Source organism: Chelon labrosus (assembly GCF_963514085.1).
Source record: "Chelon labrosus genome assembly, chromosome: 9".
NCBI lineage: Eukaryota > Metazoa > Chordata > Actinopteri > Mugiliformes > Mugilidae > Chelon > Chelon labrosus.
In genome coordinates this window covers 14,399,536-14,415,361 of record NC_140359.1, presented here as the reverse complement: position 1 = coordinate 14,415,361, position 15,826 = coordinate 14,399,536, and the positions used below count along the sequence as shown (strand labels likewise).

At 43.3% G+C, this 15,826-nt stretch overlaps 1 protein-coding gene across 3 annotated transcripts in view; it reads right to left on the bottom strand.

Moving 5' to 3' along the window:
• The window catches only part of ssbp2a (single stranded DNA binding protein 2a), a 50,133-nt gene that overhangs the window by 20,252 nt on the left and 14,055 nt on the right, over nucleotides 1-15,826 (bottom strand). For all 3 annotated transcript variants that reach the window (XM_084551497.1, XM_084551495.1, XM_084551496.1), the window contains exons 2-4: nucleotides 8,222-8,294; nucleotides 4,253-4,314; nucleotides 3,870-3,954 (exon numbers count right to left, since the gene is read on the bottom strand). In XM_084551497.1, coding sequence (XP_084407623.1) covers nucleotides 3,870-3,954; nucleotides 4,253-4,314; nucleotides 8,222-8,294 — 220 coding nt within the window. The remainder of the gene's footprint in view (nucleotides 1-3,869; nucleotides 3,955-4,252; nucleotides 4,315-8,221; nucleotides 8,295-15,826) is intronic.

Sequence of the window (15,826 nt, the reverse complement as noted above, 5' to 3'; positions counted from 1 at the left end):
TTTTTAAGAGAGTTGCTTTTCTTTTTTCCCCCAGATGCAGCAGGTTAAGTTTACTTGGACCCACATGATGATTTGAAACAATCTAGACTGTGTCCTCAATGACAATCTATCACGTACTTAATGGTGCAACAAACGCGTGCATCTAAAAGCCCGGTCACATGATCACTACACATCTTTACAGACTATCACAACCACCTACGACATTTTAGTTAATTCACAATTATCGCCACTTAAACAAAAACCTCTATTAATCCAGAAGCATTTTTTCATTGACGGCTTGCTTCAGTTAAAGCTCGTTCTTATCTGGAGGCCGCACAGTGCAACCAGTACAACTGTCAGACGCTGATAATCTCCCGAAATCAGAAGCCAGGCCGTCTCTCGCAGTGGAGTACGGTTCAGAGTGCCGTCCTTCCAAAGCCATCTGCACCAGCCTGCCTCTCTGAGTGTCTCCTCTAGAGCTTGCAAGAATAATATACTGGATGGAGCCTGCACAGAGTATAATTGTTCTGCAAACTAAATGTGCTCAATGCATTGTCCTCAGTCTGCTACAAGCAAATACACAATCATGCACCAATGCATCTGTGTGCTAATATGTCAAATATGGTCTTATTTCACTCTGCCTCGATTAGTTCTCACTCTGTTGTTGTTGCAACTTGCACGTCTTTTAACTTTTAGCTGCAGCTCAGAGCGTTAGCGGTTTGATCCAAGGTCCTTGAGCTAGACTCTGAACACCGAGTTGCTCCCAGTGCTTGTGTGTGAATGTGTGTGGGCTTGTGTGAATAAGTGGGTGAATGCGTAATTGTGACTGTAAAGCGTTTTGAGGATCAACAGGTAGATAAGTGTTTTACCATTACGAAAACCTGTCGGCAGAAGTTGAAATTGGCTCAAGACATAAAACTCAAGGTGTTCCAGACGGCCGTCAGCTTTCAAACACGCAACACTGTCAGTCAAATGCCTGAAATGACCTGCCTGGATCTGTGTGTTATTCTTTAAAGACAGAAACGATTTTGATCTTCGCCTCTTATCAGTTCATTTCCGGGCCAAGCACGAGAATTTAAAAATAACTTGTTTTTATGACTCCATGGGCCCTTGCAAATGGAAACCGCTCATTTAGTATTGAGAACACAATTTACAAAGCACTTAACAGAACTGCAAACCGCCTTTCTGATGCCCGAAATGCCTCGTCTGAGGATGGAAATCAATACCATTGCATCTCTCCTCACTTTGGTCTTTGTTTCCTTTTTAACATTAGATTACTGTATTAATGTCCTAGAAGACCATCCTCACTTGCTCCAATCTAGTTGTGTGATTGGCATCTACATTACACAACTACATGCAAAACATCATTCACGTGTAAACAGACGGAACCGAGGGAAAAAAAAACAAACGAAACCACTTGTTTCACACAAAGCTGGTCGTATCTACAGTAGGTTCAAACTGGGATAAGCGTGCGGATGAAGTCAAAAGCCTTGTCACAATCCCATCAGTTATCAAAGGAAAGGGAACACAAAGATGACGCGAATGAGCTCCTACATCTCCCCGGCATTAATTAGGACTTCACTCAGTAATTAGCTATCTGAAAATAATTACCATGAAAATGTCTGATTAAAATCTCCATCAGTCTCAAAGTCAGGAGACTGAAAGAGAGACGCCAGCACCGAATTAAGGCGCGCTACTTTTTCCAACGTCGTCCACCGCAGTTGTCCCCTCATTCTGTTTTAATTGAGCGGCAGATATGTGCGTAGCACCTCTGATTGGATCCGAGAAGCAGCGCGGCAACGGTGCAGTTGATTGCGAGTGACCTTGGTCTAATTACAATTGGTCTAATTATAATCCTCTGATTACAACCCTGCTGGAAATGTAAGAATACGCTGCTGCTGCTGGTGGCCTTTGCTAATGACGTTAAGATATATTCAGAAGGATTTCTGAATGGAACTGACTCCGATCAGATAAGTTGAAACAACACGACGCTGTCATTATAATCCTGAGTACATTTATATTTAATTACGCCTGTTTGTTTGTTCGTGTTTTGATGTTTTGCCCCCCTTTTGGTCCCCTTCCCTCTTCCTATCCCCTTACCATGCTCCCCCAGTTTTTCTCCACCTCTCTCCTCTCTTTTCTGTTTGTCTCTCAGGGCTGAGGTCGCTCTGCCCTCCAGCTCCCTTCCCCCAGAGCCGGGATGACATCATCACACTGCTGCCCCGTCCTAGGAGCGCCTATTCATCACCCCGATCATCATCGCCAGCATCAGCAGCCTCACCTGCGTATGCGCACACGTACACAAGCGCACACACCTACTGCAAGAAGATAAAAGCCCCACCAGTCCAACAGGATTGCAAGCGTAAAGGAAAGAGGGAGCAGAGAGAGAGGGAGAGAGAGAGAGAGAGAAGATCCTGCTGGGGTAGGCAGAAACCCCTGACCTGTGCACTTCCAACAATACATCTCAATAAACCACTGTACACACAAATCTGATGAGTCAGACTTCAGGCTACGGAGGGAAAACAACAACATAAAAATCAGTAGAGAGAAGACCCCTGCTCACACACACACACACACCTCAAAACTCCAGCCACACTTCCTTTCTCTTAGTCACCAGTTAATCGAAAACTTCAAGAGCTCTGGCACTGCCCGATGTATTCCAGTTGCTGGATGGTGCATGACTGAATCAACCCGTGTCTAGATGTGCTGGAATTACAGCAGTGAAGTGGAGCCACGCTGAGAAAACACAGCAATAAACAATGTTTCCACCACATGGGCCGTTGTCTTCCTGCCCAGTCTGCTCTTCGGCGCAACGTGCCCACAACACTTTATGCATGTGTGCTGCAGTTTATGGCTGCTGTTCTCTGGTGGAAGGCAAGCAGCAGCTACAGACGCTAAGCGGTACAATATATATTCAGTACACTTTGTCACACACTTTGAACATCACAGCAAGTGTTCGATTAAAGGATCAAAGACTTACATGAAAGCAAACCATCCTTGCAAGGGCAAGTTGGAGCCATGCAGCAACGTTTGCACGGACACTACTATTCCACTAATGCTACATTCACATTAGCGGAATCACCCAAAGTGAATAATGAACAATGAATAATCAGAACAATAATGACTCATGTAAGCACCTCAGTCTGAAACAGACTGGCTCAATTGGAAGGGGTTTTCAATCGGATTGAGAGGGATGGTGTAAACCTTTGTTAATCCGTTCAATGGGCAAATATTAGTGCCTAGTAACTGTATAAAGACTTGATCTGATCGTTTCCCTCTGGTTGGAATAAATCCATTCTTTCTGTGCGTGTGGCGAGTTTCTAGGCGAGACATAAAGGCCCATGTCCATTCTCTGATGAGTCACAACTGTTTTGGAGGCACAAGGGAGACCTACACAATATTAGGTCATAATCTTATGGCTGGTCGGTGTATATCGTATCAGATCATTTTATTTCGTATCAATGAAAAAAGTTGGATTCTCTAATCAGCTGATGATGATTTCAACTAGGCTGAATAATCCTTGCCCGTGTAAATGTAGCTAATGTTAAGTGTATTGGATCAGACTGATAAAGTTTGTCTCAGCTTTATGATAAAAATGCAGCAAGACACTCACTAATATTGTTTTTTGCAATATTAAAGCTAGAAAAAATACCCTAACCATAGGCAAGTAGGAAGTAGACATGGAGACACTGAAGTGAAGCAAGTGTTTGAAGCAGTGAAGAATATTACAAGGTGAGTTTGGTGTGCAACATATCATACTCCATAAAATAAGCAATAAACATACATTTTGATCAACTCTTCTCTCTGTCTCCTTATAACATTTCCCAGCACAGATTTCTGCATTCGTCTGAGTGTACCACTGAGCCAGAAAAAAGGAAGAGCACACTCACGTAGTCATGGAAGGCCTTGGCCTCGCTGGAGTGTTCACATGTGTCTCTTCTCTCTGGAGCTGCACAGTACAGGTCCCAAAAAACACTACAGGATGCAGAAAAGGCAAACAAAGATATTAAGGACATTCAAGCCTGACAGAGAAAAAAAACAGACATCCATCTTTTATCTATTATCAGAATTATTTATTTTAGCATATGACAAATGCAGTGTTACAACTTTCAAATAACAAACTGAGGAAGAGCTTTTGGTGGCGGCTGATGGGATAAAACATATAAAAACAGATGGAAGAGAGACAATGACTATTTTTTTCAGTAAAGTGAAGGGACGCAGAAAAACAGCAGAGAAGAATGTATCTGAAATCATTAGACACTAACATACTCACCACCACCATGAGTGCAGGAACCCCGGAGGTTCTCCTAATGTGATGTTCTTCTCCCATCGGATCTTGGCAGACAGACAGAGAGAGAACGAGATGCTTCAGAAACATGCCTGACGTATGAAATACTTGCCGTGTAAGGCTGAAGAGGACGCAGGGGAATTCTTGCGACACATGCCATTATGTAATTGTGCTACGACTCCCATGTACTCAGAAGTGGATAAGTAGGTCTCTGTGTGCGTGAAAAGCCCTTCTATTCACTTGTTTGTAAAAGTCTAGAAATGCGTGCGTTTCTTGAGTCAGGAGGTGTATGAGGTCGGAGACATGTACCAGCCTGAGGAGCCCAATCAAACCTTTGTGCAGCCCACGCAGCCTTCATTCTGCTCTCCACAGCATTATCTTCCCCTCTGCTTCCAGAAAGTGTCATTCACTGTTTCCCTTTTGAATTTTCAGCGACAGTATTTCTTCTTCTTTTTTCTGTCTTTATCTCCCTTCCTTCCTTAGAAACTGTGCAAGAATTTGGGCATGTCCAAAACAAGATGATTGCATGACTCGAAATCCAAACAATGTCCCACGGCAAAAGTTTTTATAGACTGCTACATTTGAAAGTGGGGTAATACACTGGCTGTCATCAAGAGAGAGGTCAGCAGGGTATTCACCTTGTGGTACTGGGTTTTATACAATAAATATAAAACTACAAATTGTTTTGGCCATAGAGCAACATATAGAACGGTTTCTCAGCTGTAAGATTTTACTAAGTTTTGTCCAATCGTACAGTAGCTTAGCAACTGTAACTGGACACAGCAGGCCTGTCTTCTTTAACACAAGTTCCAAAAATATCTGGCAAACTAGTATTATATCTGCTACCAAGGCCAGGGGCAGCTCATACATCATTTAAGGGTTGTAGTTATTACATGTGGAAGTTGGTTCTTTGGATTTTTCACCTGAGATTGTCTGCATATTAAAAGACTCTTGTAGCATCAACCAGGCCCATGTCCATTCCACACAGCTAAATATGAACAATAAAACATAATTCTGTGTATCTGATCAAAACAGGAGGCACATGTTAGCTTAATGACCTAACTAGCAGAATAAGTCAAGCAGAAGGCAGCCTTTGTCTGTGATTTTTAATCGGTTAATTTGAGTGAATTTATCTCCTTGTTTCTGACGATCTCTTCTATTCTGTCCCATCTCCATATTTTTTTCCGTCTCTCACCCCGCCGGCCTCAAGCAAAAAGGCGTCCCCATATGAGCCGTATTCTGCTCACAGTTTCTTCCTGTAAAAACTGTATTTCCTTTTCCTTTCCACCGTCGCTAGGGAAAGCTACTTGCTCTGCGGCTTTCAGGTCCTGTGCGATTGATTTTGGAGCTGTATAAATGAAACTGACTTGAACATTTTAAAATCTAATGCTGTAAACTTCACATGTGCTGCACTAATGTTGGTCTATTCCAACACTGAGCTCCGACAAAAGGCACAGAGTAAAGCTTGTTTTTTACTCCTAGGACGATTCCACACAGAGCGTACATGGTAGCCTACGTAAGCCTCGTGAGATTGTGAGCATTTATATTTGTCCACTGTGTGACTGTGTCGCTCTGTAATTACGTCTTCAAGACGCTACTGGCAAATGCATGTTGGACGAGCCGCAGCTGCTGAGGTCTGTGTTGCTGAGACATGTAGTGACATTTCTGGTGTGCATGGCAGCCACGGCGTATATCACCTACCAGTACCGCCACTGATGCAGAGATACAGATAAAGTGGGACAAACAGCTGAAACCTTCACCGGGTCTATTGTCAAGGTCAGTGACTGCTGACATCACTCCCAGTGTAAGGACAATTTATGTTTGCACACAATGACCAGGGGACAGAAAAAGACACGCACGCAATGAACAGGACACCGATCAGCCACAACATTAAAACCACTAGCAGACACTCTCAGGAGGCCCATGTCCGTTCTCTGATGAGTCAGAACTGTTTCAGAGGAACAAGGGAGACCTACACAGGAAGATGGTCATAATGTTATGCCTGATCGGTGTATGTATAACAGCTGTGTGAATCAGACAGCCTAAGGCAATTTGACCTTGTGTCTCGTTTCTACTTAGCATCAGTGAACACACTCACATATCGCTCTCTCGCTCTCCAATTGACCTCATGTCCATCTTTTTAATTTCCTTCACTGGAATATTTTGTGTCAGTAAGAGACTATTGTGTCTCCTGGTCTAGTAGCAGTGTGAACGAGCTCTAAAATAACAGGAAAAACTGAATCACTCCACTTTCAATCAGACCGTCCTGACCCCAGCTGCACATCAGACACAGCGACTCTTAGAAAGAATGCTTTGCTTTGAAGTATTTTTTTGAGGAGGGGTGGGTGGGGGGGGGGGGCCGGGTCAGGAACTGCCTCGATTTGTTGTTTTTTTTTTTCCCGCATACTTTCTGTCCAAGTTAGCAGTTCTTGTAAATGCACGAGTTCATTTGAAACATTATAGGAAGCCAGCAATTTCCATATACACCATGACAGAGACGGATTCACTTCCTCGCTGTTGCTTAAATGGAAGAAGGGGAAAAAAAAAATGCAGAATGGGCATGACGCCCCTCATTTCTCACATTTAATTGGCTGTAGCTTAGTCCAAACAAGATTACAGACAGTTCAGGTCAGGACACTTTCTAGCGAGTTCTTTTATTCCCCCTTCATCTGGAAAGCGTAGGGGAAAAAAAAAAGCAGACTGTGCCCGCATATCCTGTCTTCTTGTGGTCTGTTCTCCCGGGAGGTTCTTTCATTTACCTCCACCATGCTATAGCAAGATCTCTTTATCATGATTACTGGCAGATGTAGGCTGTGTGTTGTCGGAGTGCAGCGTTCCTTCTATTGCAAATAAACTAATTATATTCCAACCTTTTTATTTTTGTTTGCCCTTTTTTTCTCTGGATTCATTCTGCCATCAATTTAGCTCTGCAGAGTTTCTCGTTGCTTTTTTTTTTTCCTTCTGCGCTGTCTGTTTGTGATTTGATATTTGCGTTTAGGTATCTGGGTGTGATTTGTGAATCGCCAGTCACGGCTCATTTCCTGAGCCTGAGGATACACTGTGGACGAGGCCTTTAAAGCTACTCCACCCCGCCATTCCAGCAAGAGCTACGTACATTTAGCGTAATGTTTACCCTCTGTGTGTGCATGCGAACTGTATACAAGCGGCTGTGTTTACACTTGTTGCACTCGTAGCTAATGCGTTCCCACACTTGAATATGACACCGCCTATCCTTTTCATCTCCTGCATCTGCGAACGAGAGAGGGCGAGCGATACGGCGGAGAGGAAAGGGTGTCCGACAGAGACACTGAGGTAGGTATGTGTGTGTGTGTGTGTGTGTATGCGCATGTGCACGGACACACACTAAGTCAGAGTGATGAGAATCATTGCCAGCAGATGATGTAACCTTTTCCATCCCCCTCTCTCTTTGTTCTCCTCTTCCTTTGGCCGATGTACAACAAGCCTCCAGTCACTGTCTTCTACTCTGTAATTTACCGTCATTTACAGCGAAGCACAATAATCAACTGACCTCATTTTCACCCCATCACCTTTTTACCTCAGCAGAATTATAGGGAGGACAATCTCAGAGAGAGAAGTGGAGAGAGTGGCAAAGAACAGAGAGGAAGGATCACAAAGAGAGAAATAATAAAAGACCAGATTGAGATGGGAAGAGACTGACAGAGATGGAGCTGCTGAGCGGATCGGACCATAATGTCAGTCCAAAGACGTCAGCTCCAGTCTAAACACCATAACTCTTCCTGTGCTCCGGCTCCAGCCCGGCTAAATGCAACGCTAATGTTAAAAAGCTTGTCTGTTGCACTAACCCGATGGCTCAGCACTGTAACTTCAGGCTAATTCATTTAGCGGCCACACTTGCTGGACATATTGTATGAGGGTCAGAGTCGGACCAACCTTCAGAGTGGACACATGAATGCTTGACACAATGAGACTTACCTCTGAGAGAAAGGTCTGTGCTGACTTCTGTGCTCCTACATGCAGCAGGTACTCATACACATAAAGAGCCAACCTGCAGGAAACAAAGAACACAGAAGTGAGATTAGAGTTTATTAATGAAGATGCAAAAAAAAAAGGGAGACTGAGGCGACAAGTGGAAAAAATGTCACGCAATGTTAAATTCACCAACCACCAACCTTACGTATTCTTAATTTTTTAACACAAACCCATACATAAAAAGGGAATTGCTGCCACGATTGCCAATAAAATAATGATCAAAGGGCCTGCATGTGGATTAAAAACTGCCAAACAGCCCCAGAACACGACACGTAGCGGTGCGTCACAGTCCGTTACAAATCTCATGAGAAACAGGAAGCCAGATGCCACTTTAGGAGCGCTAATCATCACCCCAATGCCAGAGAACAGGCAGGGGGCAACATTTAAAGATACGTGAAATTCACCCAAAATCACGATATCAAAAACTCGCCTGTTTGATGAACAAACAACACGAGGATGAGAGCGCGCTCGGTGGGACCACACTGCGAGACACCTCACCTTTGTGTCCCGGGGTCTCCACCGACTTCCTCCCATGGCTTTGATCACAGCAAGAATTAATTACAGGCTTGATTTGTTAATCAATTCCCCCTCCCAGTGTGCCTGCGCTGGTTCTAACAGCAACACAGGATAGGGACGACGGAGTGATCAACAGATCTATAAATACAAGATACTAATCGATCCACAGGGGATCACCGGCAGATCACGCTGACTCTTAACGAAACAGTGCAGATTATAAGACTTAGACTCTGTAGCAACATATGGTGACTGTGCAGGGACGCGAATTATAAAATATTTGTAAAGAGGGAAAGCATCACATTTGTGGTTGACCCCGATTCCACAAAAAAATCACTAGGTTGGGGGTCAGTTTGAAACATGCTTCACAGATATTTTGAGTGCTGTTATTTTACCCAAATGCACTGCATACGTCATGTAACCTGAACAGCGAGAGACTGAGCTTGGCTGTGAAGGCAGCAGGCGGAAACTGTGACCAGCTTCTGTGTTGCTTTGTTACTTAGCTGTTGTACAGAGAGAAAATCAGGGAGAGGAAAGACTCGTGGAGCTGAATTCCAACCTTAGTTTATTTGTGGGATTCGCAACACGCTTCACACAGTTTTTGACGTGCTGTTAAATTCCCAAAACTGTATATGTCATATAGGACTGCAACAAAGTATTTTATTATTGAATAATTTTTATTAATCAATTTATCATTGTCTATATAATGAAAGGAAACTGTAAAAATACACAAAAAAACATTACAGCTGATCAAAGTCCATGGTGATGTAATGAAACTGCTCGTCCAAATCACATCAAACTAAAAGTATATACAGTTTTCTAAATGGATGAAGCCAGGAACATGACCTAACGTAAGCTTTGACCTAGAGCGTGGTGTGTCCATGTTTGTTTGTGTACTGAAAGCCATGAAAGATGGTCACACCGGGACAGCAGCTGTCCTAGAACCCCCACTGAAAGGTGCTACCAGCCTGCTGCAGCCGATCCAGGCTCTTATATCGAGGTAAAAATAAACTCCCCAGACATCCCCTGTCTGCCTGTCTGTAGATGATGGACTGCACACCTTTCTGCTCTGCACACAGGTACTCTGTCTCCTCGACCACCCTCCCCCCTATCCCTCTCCCCCATTTCCATCGCTCTTCTTCATCACTCTCATCCCCGTTCTCCCTTGCTCATGCTCTCTCTTGCTTGCGCTGCTGTCCTTTTGTACTCTTTTGTACAGAGGCCATGTTTGTTTAATGATGGAAGGATGAATATAACCTCTTTCTCTCTATCTTTCCATCCCTTCTTCCCTCCATTCCCCCTGCGGCCGGGCAGTAATGTTTAACCAAAGAGATAGAGACAGAACATTTCACAGGGACAAGGTTAACGGAACAATGAGAGGCTTGACAAAACTCTTGACACCTCGACAACTGAACATGAATAAAAGATGTGGCCATTTTTATTTTTTTTTTCCAAGGCCCCCGTACATCTCTGAACATTTCGAGGAACAAACTCGCTCGGTTGCTCTGTTCTGCATCATTTTCCCGTCAACCTGTCTCAATCTGTCACTCTCTCCCGTGGACGCCAAAGTCGGCGACGGCAGCGTCAGTATAAAAGTATTTATTATCACTGAAAGACCTCACGTATCTGCGGTGAATGCTTTCCCAGCAATGATGACGGGCACGATGGGCCGCATGAATGAATTCATTGTGTCAGTGGGAATAAATAAAGAAATGAAAGCTTGTCCTCAGCATGCACTGGCCTGTATCCAGTCAGCTATCTATTACCGAACAAAAACACAGCCTCACATGGTAGCTGCCTTTGAGGCAGACTAAAAGGTTTGACCTATGATTGATTTCACAGGAGCTCTAAGATGTGACCTTTGGCCCTGATAGAGAGACAGGGTTGAAGAAAGTGAGGGAACCCGGGAAAGGCGGACAGGTGAGGGCAGCGGCATGGACAAAGGGACTTAAATGAAACAACAAAAACATCACAGTACCACAGGTAAGTGGCCTAATGCAAGTTTTGGAAAAGAGATGAAAGAAAAAGAAAAACGAGGGAGGACCTGATTCATCTGCTCACCGTAAACACAGGCTTTTAAATGCACCAAGGCTTGCAAAAATACAGGCATATATCAAACTCCTGTCTCCTCCTTTTGATTTAACACATACCAACTGTAAGCTGGGGCCACATAAGCAGACAGCAAAGCAGCAAAGGGCGGCACTTCACTAGCACTCAATATCTGCTGAACTTTAACTCAGAACTACTAATTTCTCAAAGACGAGTGATAGGCTTTGAAAAAACTAAACCCCTTCACGCCGCTCCCGCATTGTTCAGTCACCACTTGTTCGGCTGAGCCTCCCGCTGATAATAAAAACACCCAACTATGAGGAACCCGGCAGACTCCAGTCAAAATACTGATAAGGTTCTGAGGATTAGAGGATGGGGAAGGGGGTGTTCAAGGTTAGGAATCCTCTAAATTCGACACATTAAAATGAAAACATTACAATGGCTCTCGTGTCATGTTAAATAAACTGTCAATTTAAGTAATCTCTGCGAGCGAAAGCACACAAATTGACTCAGCCGATGCTTTTGTAATGGTTTCTGACTCCATTTTTCAGTCACATTAGAGCTGTAGGTGTTTGCCCTTGCTGTCGGGCACAGACCAGAAAATTGAAGACATTTTTTTTTTTATTTCTTACCTGACGATTTGTGTTGTAAATATGAACCACTTTAAATGAATCACAACAGGGGTGATTAAAGAGATCAGCTGCCTCCCACTTGTGTGTTTTTGCATAAATGCGGCTGTGTTGTGTGAGGTAGCGGAGGTGAGTGGGTGCAAGTGGAGAAGATAGGGCAGCGGGCGGGGGTGGGGAGGGGGGCCTATTTCTCCTTCAGATTCAAGCAATTTTGTCTTCTGTGACTCACATTTAATTAAATTCATATTTTGAGTCGGCCCCCATCTTGGCTGCTCCTCTGAATCTAGACAAGACCAGACAGCTACAGCAAGCCCGAACAGCCAGAGACTGAGCTTAGCTTAATGAAGGCAGCAGGCAGAATCAGTGACCAGCTTCTCCGTTGCCTTATTATTGAGCCGTCGTACAGAGGGAAGAATCTCGGAGCTCAGCCGCAATCTCACTTTAAAGCAAAGGCATGAACCTGTTTTCCCGGGATCAGCATTTAGGAGAACAGTAGATCACTGCTAATCAATTTACTGCCATGGCAATCAAAGCCTGGCAGGGCTTCAAATCACAACAGGCAATGGCTTCAGTGATTGGATTTGCCTATTATAGATTAGCTACAGATTATGTCACCCTTGTTAAAGATGAAATGGAAAAGCGATTATACTTGGGATGGGGATCGACAAGTTAAGTGACATATTTACATGACTTGCTGCTGTGCTGACATCGCCTAATAACACATTTGACCAGGGAAATCGAATTAGATGTTACACAAGTGTCACACAAAGACTCTGCAAATTGTTGCCAGTAAACTTGCTATCCCTATTAGTGATGCACAAATCACCACGTCCTCCACAGTAGTCTGTGTTACCATATTATTGCTAAAACTGCCTGGTGAAAGTCACACTGTTTTTTTAACACTGCACTTGTTCTGAAACAATACAAACATCCGTCACAATAAGAAGCACAGCAGATATATTCTCTTTCCATCCAAATAAGACAGTATAAATGGTAGTCCTTTGCACAAATCATATTAGGGGCGCTGGGTGTGAGCAGTGGCAGGAAATAGTCTCTCCATACAGGAAGTGACGCACACAGCTGTCTCCTAAATAGCAGTTAGAGAATGACGTCTTGTCCCCTTTTTGTCGCTACCCTGTGTTCACAAAGTTTACTTAAACACGACATTACAGTCTCACTTCACAAGGTTCTGAACTTGTTGGCAAATGGTGGCTTATTTACACAAGAAGCTGTAATGTTTGCAGCCGCACAATCGATCCAAAGCAAGTCCTTTTAGCTCCGTTTTTTCTCTACAAATTCCTGAAATCGTCAACAGTTCAACGCTTCATACGCTACTTGTATATTTCCAATAATTAACTTTTCAGATCGTGCCACTCCGACCGCCACGGTACACACAAGTCCCCCATTCTCTCATTAGCTCGCTCAGTATTTATACAGTATCTGCCAGGTTTCACTCATTCCCTGCTGGACTGTCTATCGTACCATGCCTGTTCTGCCTTTTTTTTTTTTTTTTTTAAATTCCCTGTCTGCTTGGCTGCTCTTTTTAAATTCCCTGCATTTTTTTGTACTTTTGCCTCCCCATTTAACAGTTGAACAGTTACCTCTTTTCTAACCAGCATTGAAACAGAAGCTTTCACCAACTTCTGGGGGCAAAGATGTGACTTCGCCTGATGTGTGATTATTATCTGATCACAATACAGAAAAAAAAAATCTACATCCCACGTTCTTCTACATTTTAAACCTGAAGCAATTTTACATTCTGCAACAATGGCAGACACATAATGCACTAATCTAATATAGTATAGTTCACTGTCTCAGAGGCAACCTTTACATTTCTTTATTCTGATTATAGAACTTTGATCTTTGAAAAACAAAATCAGATAAGATGCATTTAAATGCCCCAAACATAAATCAGAATGCTACTTTTGTGACATACCAAAGTGGTTAGTCACGCTGTGGACTGTCAAATCTGCCAGAAATGAACAAACAAAAGAAGGAACTTTATTGAAAAGACTGAAAAATATGACCAAGACGAGCTGAGAGGAACCCATGCTTTCAGCAGCACTGCCCAAAATTTATTCCAGCAGATCCAGAAATGATTGAGCCAAGCATTTACACATAACACGGCCGAATCAAGTGTTCATAGGTACTTGTGTTCTCCTATTCAACTGATTGTCAACATTTTACACTGCAACTTTCAACCCTACTGAAAGTTTTCCGATGGAGCCGGATCGGGAGGAAGTGTGTTCTAAATGAGGTGGTTGCATGAGACATTATTGTCCTGATTGAGCAACTATTCTGATTAATAGTGGAATACGAGTGTCTATATAAACACAGACAGTGTGTCCTCAGGCCTGGCTTCTTGACGCCGGTTAAATGTGGGTCAAATACTTGCTCCAGAAACCTAACATTTGTTGCAGGGAATATTATTAAATGAGAACAAAATGAAATGTTCCTGACTGCCTGACACGTATACAAAATAGAGAGTGATAATAGAGGAAGTGTGTGGACGAGAGAAAGGAATTGATAATACAGTGCAGTGCCTTAGGAGTTGCAGAGGAACTGTTGCAGATTAGAGTCTCTGGATGATGTCAAACAAGGATTAACCTGCAGTGGCTGTTATGAATGGGTCAAACACAGGTTGTCAGGCAGAGTGTTTCACTCCTGTAGCTTATTGAAAAATAGCAAAAAAAACACATTTTGGTAAAATGTTATTGTAATGCAATGAATGTGATTCCACAGGTAAACATACTTATAGACCAAACTACCCTTCAGTGACTGAACCTCCCTTCATGTCCAACGTACAGACAGACTACAGAGTGAGAGAGAAACAGAGTGACGGTGTGGCTGGAACACATCAGAGCGAGATGAAAGGTTCTCGTGACGAGAAGAGGCAGAGGAAGGGGGATTAGAGAGACAGAAAAAAAAAAAGGAGAGGATGGAGGTGATGGGCGTTTGCGAATGAGCCCCAAGACGAATACTCATGAGATCTGTAAACTTTCATATTCTAATGCCAGGATTCTCACGGAGCGGCGTCTCAGTTAGCTGAGCACCCCGCTGTGACCTCCTTCTGCAAATTAACAGAAAACCCGACACGAAAACAGTCAGGCTAAACTAGACCCAGAGTCCTACCATTTTTGAAAGAGGAAAGGCAAATGACTACATGCTGAGCTTAAAACATAACATACAGCAAGGATGGAGAGAAATATACAGTCTCATAGGGTGCCTCAGAGTATGCACTGTATTACATTATATTTTTATATAGGAATTTCAATGAGTTCTGTGTGAGAGATAATAACAATGGGAAACTAATCCTAGCTTGAACTAAGTCACAGCCAGGAAGTTATATACTGTAATTATCGCCTGGATATGCTTACCTACCACAAAAGGCTGAATTACTGTTTTAAATGTCTGCTGTGTGTGTCCACAGCAAAGAATCATTTCACTAAAAGCATCTACTGAGAGCCGCAGTCTCTCCGAAGCAACACAAAATAATAAAGCAATACGACTCCTCCAAATTCCACATAAGACAGCAATAACACTTAACAATAAATTAGACCTGCAGCGAACAGCTTGATAAAAGTCATAATATATCGCAACAGAAGGATTTTCAGTGCTGCGCTTTATTTGCGCGGTGTTGTTAATCAAACGAGGCGCCTCGGTGAGGATGCACCTTTGCATTCCTCAGCCCGTTCGGCAAGTGTTGTCGTGATTTTTCAGACTTTTCCACGTTACATAATTTTGCAGCATACAGTACGTGAGTGATGCAACACAGACGGTGACAGCAGCAACAGAAGAACAAACTGAGCTGTATTAAGAGATACTCCAATTAACAGCTTTGTTAGAGATCGGTCGTCATTTAAATTTAGATTGACGAGAACTATGCTAAACTGGACGTTACTCAGTGTAAAAATAATCCTGTCAGTGCTGTCTGGTAGACAAACTATATAGCCTAAGGGTGACACTGTCTCTAAATTAACTGACATTTCTGTACTGCAGTTTCTGTCACTTATCGGCCCACGTACACACCGACAGTGATGTGTCAGCAAATCCATCAGCCTGACGGATTTGCTGGGCATTTACACTATTCTGAGGTGTTTCTAATATTTTGGCCACTACACAGTAAGTAGAACGGTCGCCTGTTTTTACTCAGATTTGCAGAGGGCCTTTCTGTGTTCCTGTTTCATGTTCTTCTTCTATGTTCCCCCTGTGCTTGCACACAGTCCAAAGACATGCCTATTAGGTTACCTGGTGACTCTAAATTGGCCGTAAGTGTACATGAGAGAGTTGTTTGTCTCAGCCCTGTGATGGACCAGCGACCTGATCAGGGTACACCCTGTCTCTCGGCCGATGCCAG